This window comes from Podarcis vaucheri, assembly GCF_965113315.1.
Source record: "Podarcis vaucheri genome assembly, chromosome: 15".
In the NCBI taxonomy this organism is placed as follows: Eukaryota; Metazoa; Chordata; class Lepidosauria; order Squamata; family Lacertidae; genus Podarcis; species Podarcis vaucheri.
Genome location: NC_138753.1, coordinates 36,260,479 through 36,276,737, shown reverse-complemented (window position 1 = coordinate 36,276,737; position 16,259 = coordinate 36,260,479). Strand labels below are relative to the sequence as shown.

Sequence of the window (16,259 nt, the reverse complement as noted above, 5' to 3'; positions counted from 1 at the left end):
TAGAGTCATCCGTAGAGTTAAGACTACTCTGGAGTCATTGTAGTTTTTTCAAGGCAGGCTGAAAACATTTTCTTCTCTCTCTCTCTCTCTGCAGGTTTGAGCAGAATTCTAAAAACACGTGGAGAATTGGTTAATAATAGAACTGTAGACTGGGCATTAGCAGAGTACATGGCATTCGGCTCTCTCCTTAAAGAGGGAATCCACATCCGACTGAGCGGGCAGGATGTTGAGAGAGGGACATTCAGGTAAAGTGCCTGCCTAAAAAAGAATGCATTCCTAAGGGGGGTTACATTACATCTCAAAGTGTCATTGTACCTAGCAGCAGGCCACAATAATGAGTTTGTTCTAAAACTTTTCCAGCTGCAAATTAAACACCTTAACCAGAGCAATGTACATCTACTAAAGCTGTATAGTTAGGTGTACCTAACTCCATGTTAGGATTGGACTGCATCTGTGCTTGCTTTAATGCCTCACCTGGTCACTCTAACCAGTTAAATTGCAGAGCTTTCTTTTTTTCCTCTTCAGCCATCGACACCATGTCTTGCATGATCAAAATGTTGACAAGAGGACCTGTATTCCCATGAACCACCTGTGGCCAAACCAAGCTCCATATACAGTCTGCAATAGCTCCCTCTCGGAGTATGGAGTGCTAGGTAAGTACATCTCATGGCTCCTTGCAGAAATCGAGGGTAAGTTAATTTGGTACTGTTTGAGTCTCCCACTCATAAGGTTCCAGAAAAGCATATTGTTTTTAATCTGTGTCGTTGCAGGATTTGAGCTGGGCTTTGCTATGGCCAGCCCCAACGCTTTAGTGGTGTGGGAAGCCCAGTTTGGTGACTTCCACAATACAGCTCAGTGTATTATTGATCAATTCATCTGCTCTGGACAGGCCAAATGGGTGAGACAAAATGGCATCGTACTGCTGCTGCCCCATGGCATGGAGGGCATGGTAAGAAAACATTATTGTTGCTAAACAGTATTTTGCCTGTCTTAGATTTAGATTTTAGATAGGCGTAGCCCATGCAATGGCCTCATAGAAAAAGCTCCTCTGAGAATAGGAAGGCAGTAGACCAGGCATCCCCAACCTTCGGTCCTCCAGATGTTTTGGCCTGCAACTCCCATGATCCCTAGCTAACAGGACCAGTGGTCAGGGATGATGGGAATTGTAGTCCAAAACATCTGGAGGGCTGAAGGTTGGGGGTGCCTGCAGTAGACCCTGATAATTATGTTGCAGGTTATGAAACAATGTAGCATAGCCTCTTCCATTGTAAGTTTATGCATGGCTAAATATGAAGTAGGGTCACGGGTGGCGCTGTGGGTTAAACCACAGAGCCTAGGGCTTGCCGATCAGAAGGTCGGCGGTTCGAATCCCCATGACAGGGTGAGCTCCCGTTGCTCAGTCCCAGCTCCTGCCAACCTAGCAGTTCGAAAGCACGTCCAAGTGCAAGTAGATAAATAGGTACCGCTCCGGCGGGAAGGTAAACGGCGTTTCCGTGCGCTGCTCTGGTTTGCCAGAAGCGGCTTAGTCATGCTGGCCACATGACCCGGAAGCTGTACGCCGGCTCCCTCGGCCAATAAAGCGAGATGAGCGCCACAACCCCAGAGTCGGTCACGACTGATCCTAATGGTCAGGGGTCCCTTTACCTTTTAAAGATGAAGTATTAGTAGTAATAGAGCCTGGTGTTCTGAACGCCATATAAAGTCTGAATCAGATAGTAAGCCAAAGCCTTTGGCTGCTCTATTCCTTTTGCACAACAATGAAATTGGGACACAATCAGAACCTTAGGATTAAATTATGGAACAAAGTCTTATCCCCCCCCCCTTAATATTGGCTACTGCTGGTGCCTAAACTGCTTCAGTTAGTATACAGTTTAGCCAATTAAGTTTTAATCCAAGTCCTTGTGTTTTTGCAGGGCCCTGAGCACTCTTCCGCCAGACCAGAGAGATTTCTGCAGATGTGCAATGACGATCCAGATGTCTTCCCGGTGAGTTAAATCTGTGAGAGTACTTCCTGCTCCTTCCTTTTGTGCTTAAGCACACTCTAGTCCCTATTTCTTGAGAGTATCAAGAAGTGGTTCCGGAAAGGACTTCTTAATGTAACATGTGAAATGGCGGCCTTGTGTGTCTTGGTCCTCAGCCATGAATGAGGTTATGTCCTTGAAGCCTCTATGCGTCTCAGTGCTGTGTTACTCCTACCTGGGTATTAAAAGTCATACTTGATCCTCCACTAGCAATCAAAGTATGTGACAGAATAGTATATTGTACAATTGATTTTATTATAGCCGTGTTTTGGCTGTTTGGCTATTTGTTGATGCCTGCAGCATTTCCCAGCCACTAACTATGGCTCTTGTATTTTTTTCCTCCTGAAGAAACTAGATGACTTTGATGTGCGCCAGCTGTACGACTGCAATTGGATTGTAGTGAACTGCTCCACACCAGCAAACTTTTTCCATGTTGTGCGGAGGCAGATTCTTCTCCCCTTTCGGAAGCCGGTCAGTATGTAGAATGACTTCCTCACTTCAGAAGGAACATGTGCTTTCTCCTCCCCCCAAGTCCAGCACACAAGTGGGATGATGAAATGACTTGGGAACCTGTAGAGCCTTTTTGTTCCCCTGGCATTCTCTTATCAATGCATCAAGGAAAGACAGAAGCCTTGCAGTATGAGAGAGCTGGAACCACTAGCCTGGAACCAGAAATATGTTAGAAGTGGTCTGGCAAGCCAACCAATCCTTGATGAATTCTGATTATCCAGAAAGTGTTTTTCCTTAGTATTTTTACGGCACCCAATTCCATGGGAGCTCTGTTTCTGATTTCTTAAATGAATGCCTTTGGACAGAGTGTATCATTTTGGTTCTCCTTCAAACTGCATAACTTTGCCACTCTTCAGTGATAAATATTTGTGCAGCTCCTGCCCATTCATTACTTAGAAAGGCTTTCAAGAGTCATTGCTGATGGAAAAAGGCTAGTTTGGGTCAAATCCAGCTGTCACGCCAATACAGTGGTGCCTCGCAAGACGAAAAGAATCCGTTCTGTGATTCTCTTCGTCTAGCGGTTTTTTCGTCTTGTGAAGCAAGCCCATTGACAGATTAGCGCTATTAGCGGCTTTTAGCGGCTTATCAGCTTATCGGATCAGCTGATAAGCGGCTTAGAAAAAGGGGGGGAACCCACAGGAACTTGCAAGACATTTTCGTCTTGCGAAGCAAGCCCATAGGAGATTCGTTTTGCGAAGCACCTCCAAAACGGAAAACTCTTTCGTCTAGCGAGTTTTCCGTCTTGCGAGGCATTCGTCTTGCGGGGCACCACTGTAGAGTGAAGCTTCAGAGCCTTGCTGGATCAGACCAAAGATGGATCTATTTTATTTTTCATAAAACTGCATAAAAACCTTCTGTTTCCTGAGCTGTCCCAAGTGTTTTGCCGTCCCCAGAAGTTGATCTGCATGATCCGTTATGTTTCAGGATCTCCTGCAGTATCACAGTGAGTGCAAATTTGACACAGTTGTGCTCACTCACAAGACATCAACACTGGTATTTATTTATTTTTTGCAATAGTGTAAGGAACACTGAGGGACGCGGGTGGCGCTGTGGGTTAAACACAGAGCCTAGGACTTGCCAATCAGAAGGTTGGCAGTTCGGATCCCTGCGACAGGGTGAGCTCCCATTGCTCGGTCCCTGCTCCTGCCAACCTAGCAGTTCGAAAGCACGTCAAAGTGCAAGTAGATAAATAGGTACCGCTCTGGCGGGAAGGTAAATGGCATTTCCGTGCGCTGCTCTGCTTTGCCAGAAGCGGCTTAGTCATGCTGGCCACATGACCCGGAAGCTGTATGCCGGCTCCCTCGGCCAGTAAAGTGAGATGAGTGCCGCAACCCCAGAGTCGGCCACGACTGGACCTAATGGTCAGGGGTCCCTTTACCTTTAAGGAACACTGAATACTCAAAACACAATACCACTTCATTGGCACGCACAAAAGTAATACTAAGTGGGCAATTAAATCTTTAGTCAAATCAGCCTTCTGTGTATCCCATTTGTGTTGCTGTTCTCTGGGCCAGCAGTGGCAGATCTGGTGCCACTCCCATCATCCCTGCCCATGTTAGTTGGGGCTTTATGGGAGTTCAGAGTCTAGCAATGTCTGGAGGTTCACAGATTCTTCCCTAAGTCATTCTGTGTGTATGATTCAGTTCATTATGGCAAAACAATTATGACTCAATAAGGCAGAATTACAAGCATGAAAATGGATATTTTCCTGGTAATTATCAACATCTTGGTGTGTGTTAGACATGTCTGGATAGACAGTGCTTTCCTAGTAGACTTTGGGTCACATTGTTACTGCTTCAAAACATCTGTGTTTGACTGACTTCAGATTATTTGGCTTTTTTACTCCTGAATGTAAGTATAATAATTCAGTACTTAATTCAGGAAGTGTTTCCATCCCATACTGGCTGTAACCCTGGAATCATTTTCTTTTCTTTCCTGTCTTAGCTGATAGTCTTCACTCCAAAGTCCCTGTTGCGTCACCCTGAAGCTCGCTCCAGCTTTGATGACATGTTGCCAGGTACGGCAGGCTTGGGACTGGGTTCAGGGAGGAATTTCTTCCCTTGTATTCCACTGCCAGGCAGAAGATAATGTGACTTGGTAGTCAGGTGAGGAAACGCTAGCCTTGACTTGGGACAGCTGTGCCCTGCAGAAAAACCTGGTCCATTTTTTTGTGTGGCCACGAAAAGCACATTTGCTGACTAGGTTTTAGCTGGATACCTGCTCCCACACTTCCCATCTCCTGTTCTCTTCATCTGGTAGGTAGAAATATAGCCAGACAGAGCAGATTCCTAGAAAGGTTGATTTGGGAGACCACAGTAGGCACTTGCTTAATCTCATTTCTAATTCAGCTTGCTAGGAGAATACAGGAGAACTTCACATTCAGCACTTTAAATACTGCAGCAGTGTTCCACATTAATAGTTCAGTAGCGCAGTTCTCTGGTTTATGCCCTGAGAGTGTCAAGACCCAGTCAAAGGGGCCTCTAACTCATTTTTTAAATTTGGCATTCTCCAGGTTGCCAGTGCAGAGTAGCAGTTGCCTCCTGGCAATCAGGATTAGCAAAGTACAAAACAGTGCTGCATCGGTTGCTTTGTCTTTTTTCCCTAGAGGGTCATAAGACCCCACAATGATGTTGATCTTTCTCAAGTCTTCTGCATGCTCAGGGACAGATTTCATTTTATTTGTTAAATTTGTATACCACCCTTCATCCGTAGATCTCAGGGCATTTCACAGCATAATAATACAAGATCAAAATACATAATCAAACAAAAACAAAAAACCCCCACCTTTTCCCCACCCCAGATGTGATCACCATAAATAAAATCATGCTCTTGAAGCCAATATATAGCTATTGCTTGCCTCAGACCTGGGAGCTTTGGAACTCAGGTCTAAGGGAACCAGCTTGCTGGCTTTGCTGCTGCTGTAGTACGCAGCGTCTTTGCAAGGCAGTGCCTTGCCTTGCTTCTGACTTGCTTCAAGTCCCTGTGAAGAGAACCATGCATAAGAACCAGTTCTCCGCTGCTGTCTAACTCTAAAATAGGAACTCAAAAATTCAAGATGGGCAGCTGGGAACCAAAATTTCTTTAAGCAGCATTTGCATAGCTCTCTTGGTTCTACAAGGGACGCAGGTGGCGCTGTGGGCTAAACCACAGAGCCTAGGACTTGTCGATCAGAAGGTCGGCGGTTTGAATCCCCGTGACAGGGTGAGCTCCCATTGCTCAGTCCCAGCTCCTGCCAACCTAGCAGTTCGAAAGCACCTCGAAGTGCAAGGAGATAAATAGGTACCGCTCCAGCGGGAAGGTAAATGGTGTTTCCGTGCACTACTCTGGTTCGCCAGAAGCGGCTTAGTCATGCTGGCCACATGACCCGGAAGCTGTACGCCGGCTCCCTCGGCCAATAAAGCGAGATGAGCGCTGCAACCCCAGAGTCGTCTGTGACTGGACCTAATGGTCAGAGGTCCCTTTACCTTGGTTCTACATTAATCATATTTATTTGGCTCAGTTTTGTCCATGTAAACACTGTGTCTAAATAAACGTTCTGTGTCTGACAGGGCTAATTGTTAACTGATCTGTAACTAACCCTAAGCTTGTTCAACTGAAACAGCATTTTCTTTTCCTGTTTACCCCTGCCTCCTTTTTCTGTTTTCCCTGTGTTGAACTTTCAGATTGTAAGCTCTCTAGAGCAAGGGACCTTGTGGTCTGTAAAGCACCAGACTTGCTGATGGGACTATATAAATAAGGTTGTTATTTAAAAAACACTTCTCCTTTGCAGGGACTCATTTCCAGCGTGTCATCCCAGAAAACGGTCCTGCTGCGCAGAATCCAGAGGGGGTGAAGCGAGTTCTCTTCTGCACTGGTAAAATCTACTATGAGCTCACCCGAGAGCGCAAGACTCGGAAGATGGAAGCAGACGTGGCGATCACAAGGGTGGAGCAGGTAGGGGGGTGCCGGAATTATTTCTGTTGCTTAAAACTGTCAGTGTGAGTCTGTCGTGTGACCTTCTGAGGTCTGAAATGAAGTATTTTAGGTTCTCTCTTTAAACTGAAAGGCATTTTAGGAGGAGGCTGAATTTTAAATTGATACTCCCAAACCTCTTGGCTTGATAGCCTAGTCTAACCTTCCAAGCACTGCTCTGGAGACAGTAAAATCCCTCCAGGGGACACATTTTAGTACTTCAGTTGAGCCCTACAGACTAAAGTTCTGAAGTGGAGCATTTATTGTTCAAGCATGCTGCAGACATATAACAAGGAGCTCATTCTAGAAACAGACTCTTAATGGTGTTGAGCAGCAATTTGCAGAATACTTAAGAAATTCAGGTCAGCTGAGTTTCCTATAGTGGACATCTCCATTAAGCCCTGGGGGTTTGTTCCCCCCCCCACCTGATCTATGAACAAGGGCCAAAGTAAATATTCTTGCAATCTGCCTTTACTTTCAGGGAAAAGTGGTTTGTGCCCATGTCATACAGTTGTAGCGACATTTGCATTTGGCCTCAAGAGTGACCTCAAACTTCACATAGTATAATGTTTCTGGGATTAAGAAGTATATTCTGGACTCCAAAAGCTTTTTACTAAAAGAAAAAGGCTGCACGCAACCTGTTTCTTACTGCATGGAACTAACAAACAAAGACTGTTGTTTTCCCCACCACAGTTTGTCTGTTGCTCAGTGGTCACAGTCCTTGTGAACTATAAACTTTCTGTTGTTTGTAGCTGTCGCCATTCCCATTTGATCTCCTGCTGAAGGAATTCCATAAATACCCAAATGCAGACCTTGTTTGGTGTCAAGAAGAGCACAAAAACCAAGGATACTATGATTACGTGAAGCCCAGACTCCGCACAACCATCGACCGGGCAAAGCCAGTGTGGTAAGGACCGCCTTCTGACAGTCAGGTGCCGGATCAGTGGGTGGAGGCCAAGCTTCAGATATTTGCTCTGGAGATAAATACAGTTGTGGCGGTCATTCCTTCCACTCATTCTTCTTGGACGGTAGGGGAGTGGAATGAAACCCCATACTGAGCTAGCGAGTAACAGAGCGTCAGTTGGAAAATGACTATTGAAAGGCTGTGAGAGACAGAGGGAATGAAATGTGACAAAAATTATTTATGTATTCAATTTGTACACTCCTCTTCTTTTGGAGATTGCAGGGTGCTTTGCAAAATAAAATTGCAAAATGAGAACCCAAAACATGTAACGGAAACAGACAAGCAAACAAACCAATAAACCCATATAAAAGATTACATACTGTTAAAGGCCAAAGGGCTGGTTATAATAGAGGAATGTTTGTTTACCTTCTTTTTTTTAATTACAATTATTAATCTATCCCACTTTCCAAGGCAGCTTACAAGTAACATAAATTTGCATATTTTGAGAACACAAACACATTAACATATTAAAAAATCACCAAGATCCTTCCCACAGAACAGAGTAGTAGTTGGTGATAGATCACTTTGAAAGTGGTACTGCAGGCTGGGAAAGAGTATGTAAAATTGGGATAAGTGTCATGAAAATTAGGACAGTTGTTTTAAGCTGGGAAATTGGTATACCGTGACCATCTATTTTGTTCGTTATGGTACTTAAATGAATGTTTTAACTGTCTCTGGTGTGGGTGGGTTCCAAGATAAACATCTCTCCCTCCACATGCCTGGTTTGGATATACAGTGGTACCTCGGGTTACATCTTCAGGTTACATACGCTTCAGGTTACACACTCCGCTAACCTAGAAATAGTGCTTCAGGTTAAGAACTTTGCTTCAGGATAAGAACAGAAATCGGGCTCCGGCGGCGCGGCGGCAGCGGGAGGTCCCATTAGCTAAAGTGGTGCTTCAGGTTAAGAACAATTTCAGGTTAAGTACGGACCTCCGGAACGAATTAAGTACTTAAGCCGAGGGACCACTGTACTAAAGTAAGAACACCTAAAGAGCAGCAAGTATTTTAAGGGAGGCCTGGACTCAACCATCTGGGAACAGGCCTTGTTTAGGGAACCCTGGGAATGTCACAGCACTGAGCTCCATATGTGGGCTTACATAACTGGACATGGTGCTGGGAACTGAAGGGTATTGCCCCAGTTGCTGGTTGTGGGGTACTTTAGCTGCACTGGGCACATAAATGACCTAAGTTGGAGGACCTTTCTGACCCATCAGGCCAAATTCCTTTTCCCCCCTCACCAGTTACATTGGGTAACTGAGAGCTGAACAATCCTGCCCACCTATCGGAATTTGCCTATGGTGGGGGGAGAAGGGGGAACACGCTGGTGAAGCAGCATCGAGCAGGACTGAACCACGCCCATTAGCTCCCATCACTCCAGTGATGTCAATTGATTGACGGGTGTGCATGAAAATTGGTCTGCAGGCTGGAGTTTCCCGTGGAAACCTTGTTTTAGCAAGAAAACTGGGGGAAGAGGGCAAAGAAGGTGTGGGGCAACCACTGGCAAAGAACACAGAAAACAAAAAACCCGCACGTGACTTTGTGGTAGCTGACCCAGGGGCAGAAGAGCACAGGGCTGCAGGGCCCAAAGTACATCCCTGGTCTTGCCAGTCCCATATAGGGCCAGTGTGACTGCAGATGAGCAGTTAAAGGACACCAGCTACAAATTGCCAACTTTCTATTTCTCCTTTCCACATGCTAGGTATGCTGGACGTGAACCTGCTGCCGCACCAGCCACAGGCAACAAAAAGAACCACCTGACTGAGCTGCAGCGCTTTTTGGACACTGCCTTCAACCTCGACTCTTTCAAGGGCTTGTCTTAAATACTCTTGGACTGGTTTCTGCAGCGCACTGTGTGTGTTTCTCTGTATGCTCACTTCCTTTCTATGTCCTTAACTATAGACCTTGTAAGCTAACTTAAGGCGCCTGTTATTAATCTCTTGTTTGCTCTTGAGGAACTGCCTCTTCAGTGACCCTGTCCAGAATGCTCGTGTTAGGTTTTATCTTCTGTGTGCTGTAGATCAAATTTCTGGAACAGTGGTTTATCACTCCAGCACAAGCCCATGTCCTTTCTGAGAACCCTGGGACTAACCAGCCCCAGTCCCCAGAATGAGGGATTTAGAGGGACTGGTATTTGCCTTCCAAACAAATGTCCCTCTTTTGAGACTGTGATGACTCCAGATGATGCACGAGTCATTGTCTCCAACCCAACAGTGATTCAGGAGGCAGGCATTGCTTTTAAATCAAATGTGCCCACCTGGAAGGACGAGAGGAATGATGTCTTTTCATTCCCTTTTCCTCTCCAGAAGTGTTTGATCTGGCATAACTCTTCAATTGTGTAATGAGATTAGATTCCCTTTCCTTATGCACGACAACCCTAGTACTGAAAATCCTGGGCTAGCACCCTAAATCACTGCTGCTGTTTCTTGTGGTTTAGCAGCCTAGCATTACCCATGCTGAATACACGCACAGACAGCTTAAATTCAGGCACTCTTCTTCCAGGAGGGGTCCCTCCCCCTTTAATGAAGAAGTTAGCCCAGGCATTAATCTGTTTGCGGGAGGGGCGTGCTCTTTTCAAAACTGCCACCATTTGTAGTCCTAATATCCCTTCCTGGGTAGGAACTTGGTATACAGTGGACACTAAATAATCTTTTATACAGTCACCAAAGCCACTTCTCTTTCAGCCTCCAGGTTTGCTTAGCTTTCAGGTTCTGACCAAGAGAAAGCTACACTTGGGAATAAAAAAATACCCACAAACTAATGTTTTGTATAGGAAAATGTTGGGACTGATACTTAGATCACACTCTTGTCTGTAATACCACATGTAGAGCAAAATTTGAGTCTCTACTATTACTTGAGCAGAAGTTAATGTTTCCCCCCTCTTCATGGGCTATAGTCACATTGCACTTTTTTTTCCTGAGTTTCACGCAAATGGGAATCCACCTTTGCTGCACACCTCTTTCATAAATTACTTCCATAATGATTATTTCAGTCTTAACCTTGAGTTTAGCAATGCTTTTAAAGGACTACTTGTGTATATAGAATTGGCGGGTGAAGTATTTTTTTTTTTAAGAAAAGTCCTATTTTCTGTCATTGCAAAACTTTTGGATGAGGCCTGAGTTGCAACAACTCAGCATAATTGATATGTAGCCTGCTAGAAACATTTTTATGTTGGTGTCTCTGACCTCCACAGAGCTTTCTAGCAAGATATATACATTGGAACCTCAGGTTATGTTAACCTCGGGTAACGTAAACTTAAGTTTGCGAAAGCAGAAAACCTGGAAGTGTTTTGCCACATGTGCAGAAGTGGTCTACTGCCGTATACGCAGAAGTAGTCTCTCCGGTAGCGAAAACTTCGGGATCCCGTTCACAACCGGAGGTACCACTGTGCTTGTCCCAGGAGGCTCAAACATGGATATAAACACCCAGTTTCCTTGTCGCTGGATAGATTCTGTCCCTGTGCTCTCCTAGCTCTATGCTTAGACTGTGTGAGCAGAGTTTAGGACGGCATACACTTCTGCTATGGAGTAGCTTGTACCTACTTCTCATTGGCTTTCTCCTGAATTACACAGCTTCTCAAACACAGCCCTAATTGGGAAGCAGGGAGAGAGACACAGTGAAACCAGTTAAACATTATGGCTTTAAGAAAGTGGTTTTGAGGTAGTTCCAAGGATCTTTTCGGTGAACCTCCCTAACTTTATGTTGCTGTAGTCTTCTGCCTTTCTGGGGCCCCTCGGGTGTTGGGGCTTTCCTAGCCGTCGCCTGAGCAGGGCGCCTCTCAGTAGGTAGTGTGCTAAGAAGATAGCTCAGAATTGATCCCACTTGAGATTTCTTACTGCTTCCTCATCCGTGTGCACACTGGAATATACTGACTGATCTTAGGAACGCTGATGTCATTTATCTTCCGCCTGCAGTCCAGAGGCTCAAGCATGGCCACAGTCAACCCCCCTCTACTTTGTGGCCTTTGCAACAGGAATTGATGCCATTTCTTGGCTTGCTCTTTTTTTTTAACCCATTGCTGATATCTGGCAACTGCTTTCAATCACAGTAATTACACAGTGGTCTGCCAGTGATAGAATGTACCTCAGTGCTTTGACTGTCCCTTTTCCCCCCCTCCGTGCGGTCATCACAATGTCATTTGGTGGCAATGGCAGCAATGACTTGATTGGCAAGGCTCTTGAAGAGAGAAATTCTGAACTAGATTGAGCCTACCCTCTTGGACAGAACACATAGCATGCGCCCGCTGTTGCACTTCTGCCTAAGCCTGTTTCTATTCTGTGTCAATCTCCTGAGCTTCTGAATGTGGTCTGTGCATGCTGCCATGCCATGTCACATCAGAGCTTTCCCATCCCTCAGAGAAAAGAAAACCTTAACATCTTTGCTGTCTTTGACAGGAGATGTCCAGCTCTATATTCATCTGGCTGACCCCTGGGCATTACTGAGAGACATACAGCTTCCTCCTGTCCCCATCTATCTTCTGTGTGTGCTGCCAGCCATACCAAAAGAGTGTGCCATCTTGTGAATAAATACTTTTCTATAATCTAAGAATCTGTGCTGCTTCACTAGTGGGAACAGCACATTCCAAAAGTGATGCCCACTGTTTGGGGGTAGGCTGTCAACAAAAGGGTTTATGTGGGACTGCAATATTTGTTCTTTAGCTCTGCAGAGAGAGAGAAAAATCCTAGTGTCTAACCTTTGCCAAAGCCAGGGGCCAGTGGAGAGAGGGAGGTTGCCTGTTCAGGGCTAGCGCTACCCTAGGGCTCCCCTCAAACTCACAGCCTGACTTTTATTTATTTTGGTTTTAAAACAAAAACAAAAAATCAGACATGTCTGGCTTAAACAATAAAGCCTGATCTTATTCCCAAAGTGTCTCCAGCTTGCTCAGTTGTCCGAGATTCATTCTTTCACCAAGTGCAAATGACACAGGCCCCTGTTGAGGGCAGGTGAGATGGAAACCGGGAAGGGCCAATTCCATCTGCAGCCTTGCACACTCCTGTGAAAACGTATAAAATGACTTGAGCAAGAGTCATAATCTGTGCTTATCTGAAGCTATTTATTACAGTTGGTGTTCAATGAGCACATGCTGACCCTGGTCTGAAGACCATCCATCCCCAAGTAGGCACACTAAAAGCTTAAACATCATTTTGAATTGGTCCAACCTGCAAGTCCAGGTGGTCCAGCAAGGCAAGTATATCTCAAGGTAAGTACTGAATCGACAGCAGCAGCCACCACTGGGCTTCAGTGCGGCATAATTATCTTGACATGTTTAGAGGAGTCAGTGCCAGCAATAGGATGCATGGAAAGTGACTTCTGAATTTTTCTCATTTACCTTTGGTTAACAAGCATCACAAAATATGCAGCAAAGTAAAGCATGGAAATATAGGCTGTTAGACCTTTAAAATATGTCCTTTAAAGTGAGCTCCAATATTTCTCTCTTACCCCAGCATATAAAAAAGACCACACATTTGGTAAGTTACAAAATAAGTTTCCTTACAAACTCTCCAAAGGTCAGATCCGTGTGTTTCAGAAAATTGCACAGGCAGTAAAACATGGCATAGTTATGAAATGGTGAAAGTTTCTAAATTATTGGTATAGGAACTTGAGAGCGGTTTGTGAGAGCCATGTGGTCTGAACTGGAGCAGCCAGATCTGATGTTCTCACATGGCGAACTCAATAGGAACAAAGACTTGACTACCTAGGTCCTCCCAAGGTGAGCTAAGCCTGGCAGGACAGCTTACTCTATGGTCTTTTACACCTTCATGCATTCATCAGACTTCAAGCATATTGGTTATTTAAGCTGGTTATCCCATACCTAGAAAGAGGCGTTTTTTAGAGAGAGAGAAAACTTTTTTTTCTTAAATGCTCCTATAGAGTTGGCTCATGAAGTACAGTAATGAAAGAAAGCCAGGGCAGCTTTAGTGTCCACCAGCACAGTTTAGGGAGGGGGGAGCTTTGAATTGAAAAGGAGTCCCTGATTAATTGGGCAGCAGATTTCTGAAAACAAAGTTGGCATTTTAAAAGACTTACCGTATCCCCTCTTTTTCCTAATGCATCTTTTAAAATGCTATTACACATGTGCATCATCTGAAAACAAAGAAAATAACGCTCCTTCAGGCATACCATGTTTATTTGCAAATGTATGCAGATTTAATAAATAGGTTAACTAAGTAATAACTCAATGTTAGAAATGCAATTTGTTCTAGCCTCAGAGAACATGAAATGAGTTAGATGGTGGCCAACCCACTCTTATTTCCTGCTAATCAAGAGGTTTGCCTTGCTCTCCTCTTTTCATTGGAAGTCAAGACGTGATTTCAAAACAAGCAGATTTTGTTGGAGCAGTTTCTTAGCTCTTCTCTCACCCCCCACAGTGCTGTTAGTGCGTACAGAGTGCCAGTGTCTAGCAAGTACCACTGAAACTGCAGTTGGCCTCAGGAGGGCAGCTGCTTATGTTTCTAGGCCAAGGGCAAATGGCTTTCAGAGGGCAATTTTATCCAGGCTAGCATGGGATGAAGGTAAAATTCCCTTCCATCTGCTGTGGTTGCGATCTTGGCGGTGGGCATGCAGTATAGCTGCTATTCAAAAACACTGCGGATGCAGCTCTGAAGATGTAATTGAATATATAGTCTGGCAGTCAAGGTAGGCTAGAAGAATAACTTGGCTTCTACCCACTAAGAATAAACCAACTTTGTAGATCAGGGCCACAAGGAACTGGTGGTCCTCTAGCTATTGGTGTCGGGCAAGTCCATCAACTCCAACTGGCATGGACAATTAATCGGATGCTGGGAGTCGTTGATCGACTAGAATGGGTTTCCCACCCATTTTGCAAATGGTTCTGAAAACTGAGCAAGTACTTGTGTCCTTTTCAAATGGGATTTTTTTCTTTCCATTTTCCACTCCCATCATAATGCGTAGTGCTCTTATTTTGTTCTGCACTGGCACAATGCAGAGGAACAGCAGAAACTTAAGTTGCCACTGCATTAGCAGTATAAATAGGACAGGAATGAAGTGCACGATTGCCTAAGGTGCAAATTAACTGGTGCTGTTTGAGAAAACAGGTGTGAATTCCGCATGGTTGGCACACCATGAAATAGCAGCAGACCTTGCAAGAAAGTGATGGGGCGATTGACTGTAAGCTCTGGTCTTTGTACCACTCCATCATTAGGACTTGAGCACCACAGTGTGCTCTCCATGCTTTTAAATCTAGAATAGCTCAGATGTCCCTATAGTTTTAGGAACCCCCAGCTGGCAGAGCAATCTTGGCCCTCCAGAGGATCCAGTTTGGTTAATGAGGCCATTTCCACAGAACCACACTCCTCTGCTGTTGTCCTGGTGATATGTGCTGGTGGATGAGGCTCAATTCTTTGACAACTGTGCCCATTACTGTACATCCCTTTCCATTTGGCCGGGCCCTGCAATTCCCCTGATGTGGGCTGCTACATGCAACCAAAGCAGCAGGATCAAACACTGCTCATCCGCTGATTCTAAGGGCAGCAAATTGTTTTGGTGGCAAATGGGACTATGCATGTGACTGGCATAGTAATTTTTTATTGCACCAAAAGTAACCAGTCCAAAAAGCCTTTGGAAGGGTGGTGTTAGTTCACTTGGCAGGTGCCTATTTTTTTAAAAGAGATGCTATACAGAATGGACTTGGCTGGGGGCAGGAGACAGAACCCACCTGTGGCCTTTGTGTCAGGTCTCTACAGCTGTACGGAGAGCTCTGAAGCTGTAAAAGTTCAATGGCACTTGAACACACTCATTAACAGCATGTTAAGGGACAGTTCACGGTGCTGACTGACATACCAAAGTGCTTAAATGTCTTGAGATATAACAGACCTGGGAAATGTCTAACACATCTCCCAGTTGTTACCTTGAAAATAGCCCATGAACCCTTTTTAGGAAGTTTGGAAAAGTTTTGTTGTAGCACCCAGATGCTTGGAGCCTTAATGTAATGCGCCTCCAGTCTACAATGCTGGACGATGGGTCGTAATGGAGCCACCAGATGGCAGCACATTATTGGCATAGATTTGGGATTAAATCTGATACAGATGGAACTAGGGTTGCCATATTTCAAAAAGTGAAAATCCGGACACAAAAGTTGTTGAGCTTTATTGGGGGGGGGGCAAATAAATGACACTTCTGGTGGGTTGCCATATGCCCAGACGCCATTTTCGACGGACAAATCCTGTGTATGTCCGGGAAATTCCAGCCACATGGCAGCCCTAGATGGAACCAAAGAGTACTTCAAAAGATGTTGCCGCAAGCATTTTAATTTTCCTAAGGTCTTCTATGAAAATGAATGTTAATAGCAACCAAAGGTACATTAGAATGCTAAACAAAGGGAATGCACAACAGCTCAATGCAGCAGCAAGGAACCTGTAGCCCTCAACAAGTTGTTGGACTCCAGTTCCCATCAGCCCCAGCTAGCCTAGCTGCCTAGCCAAAGCTCAGGAGTTATGGGAACTGTAGTCCTGCAACATCTGGCGAGCCACAGGCTTCCCATCCTTGGACTCCTTAACGGATTCTCTCCCCACCGTTTGTGCAGAAGCTTGGAGGTTCCCAAGCTGTTCCAGTGAAAACTGTCCTACCAACCCCATACATACTACAGTAATTTGTGATCCAGCACTGCCTCTGTTTCTTGGTCAACAAATCTGTTTAAGAGAAAACTCGGGTGGAGTTTTCTTTCTATCGGAAAATCTGGTTTTTCTTGTTAAAGCTACATAAATGGGCTTGGCCCTCCAGGCACCACCATAGTAATGCGTAGGCGATGTCAGAGAAAACAGAGTCATGAGAAAACTGTAGTAATGAGTAGGTGA

General features: G+C 45.0%; 1 protein-coding gene and 1 long non-coding RNA gene across 5 annotated transcripts in view; one reads left to right on the top strand and one right to left on the bottom strand.

Annotated features, from left to right (window-relative positions):
• OGDH (oxoglutarate dehydrogenase) overlaps positions 1–10,514 on the top strand; it is a 37,614-nt gene extending 27,100 nt beyond the window's left edge. For all 4 annotated transcript variants that reach the window (XM_082200315.1, XM_082200317.1, XM_082200314.1 and 1 more), the window contains 9 exons: positions 95–245; positions 526–653; positions 771–949; positions 1,914–1,985; positions 2,370–2,492; positions 4,476–4,548; positions 6,301–6,464; positions 7,235–7,389; positions 9,149–10,514. In XM_082200315.1, the coding sequence (XP_082056441.1) occupies positions 95–245; positions 526–653; positions 771–949; positions 1,914–1,985; positions 2,370–2,492; positions 4,476–4,548; positions 6,301–6,464; positions 7,235–7,389; positions 9,149–9,269 (1,166 nt within the window). In that variant the 3' untranslated portion in view covers positions 9,270–10,514. The remainder of the gene's footprint in view (positions 1–94; positions 246–525; positions 654–770; positions 950–1,913; positions 1,986–2,369; positions 2,493–4,475; positions 4,549–6,300; positions 6,465–7,234; positions 7,390–9,148) is intronic.
• A 1,042-nt stretch (positions 10,515–11,556) lies between these two features.
• Positions 11,557–15,609, bottom strand: LOC309519634. The gene is made up of 2 exons (XR_014213912.1): positions 13,474–15,609; positions 11,557–12,439 (listed from the first exon to the last, which is right to left on the bottom strand). It is a non-coding gene; the product is annotated as an uncharacterized lncRNA (long non-coding RNA).
• Between the last annotated feature and the right edge of the window lie 650 nt (positions 15,610–16,259).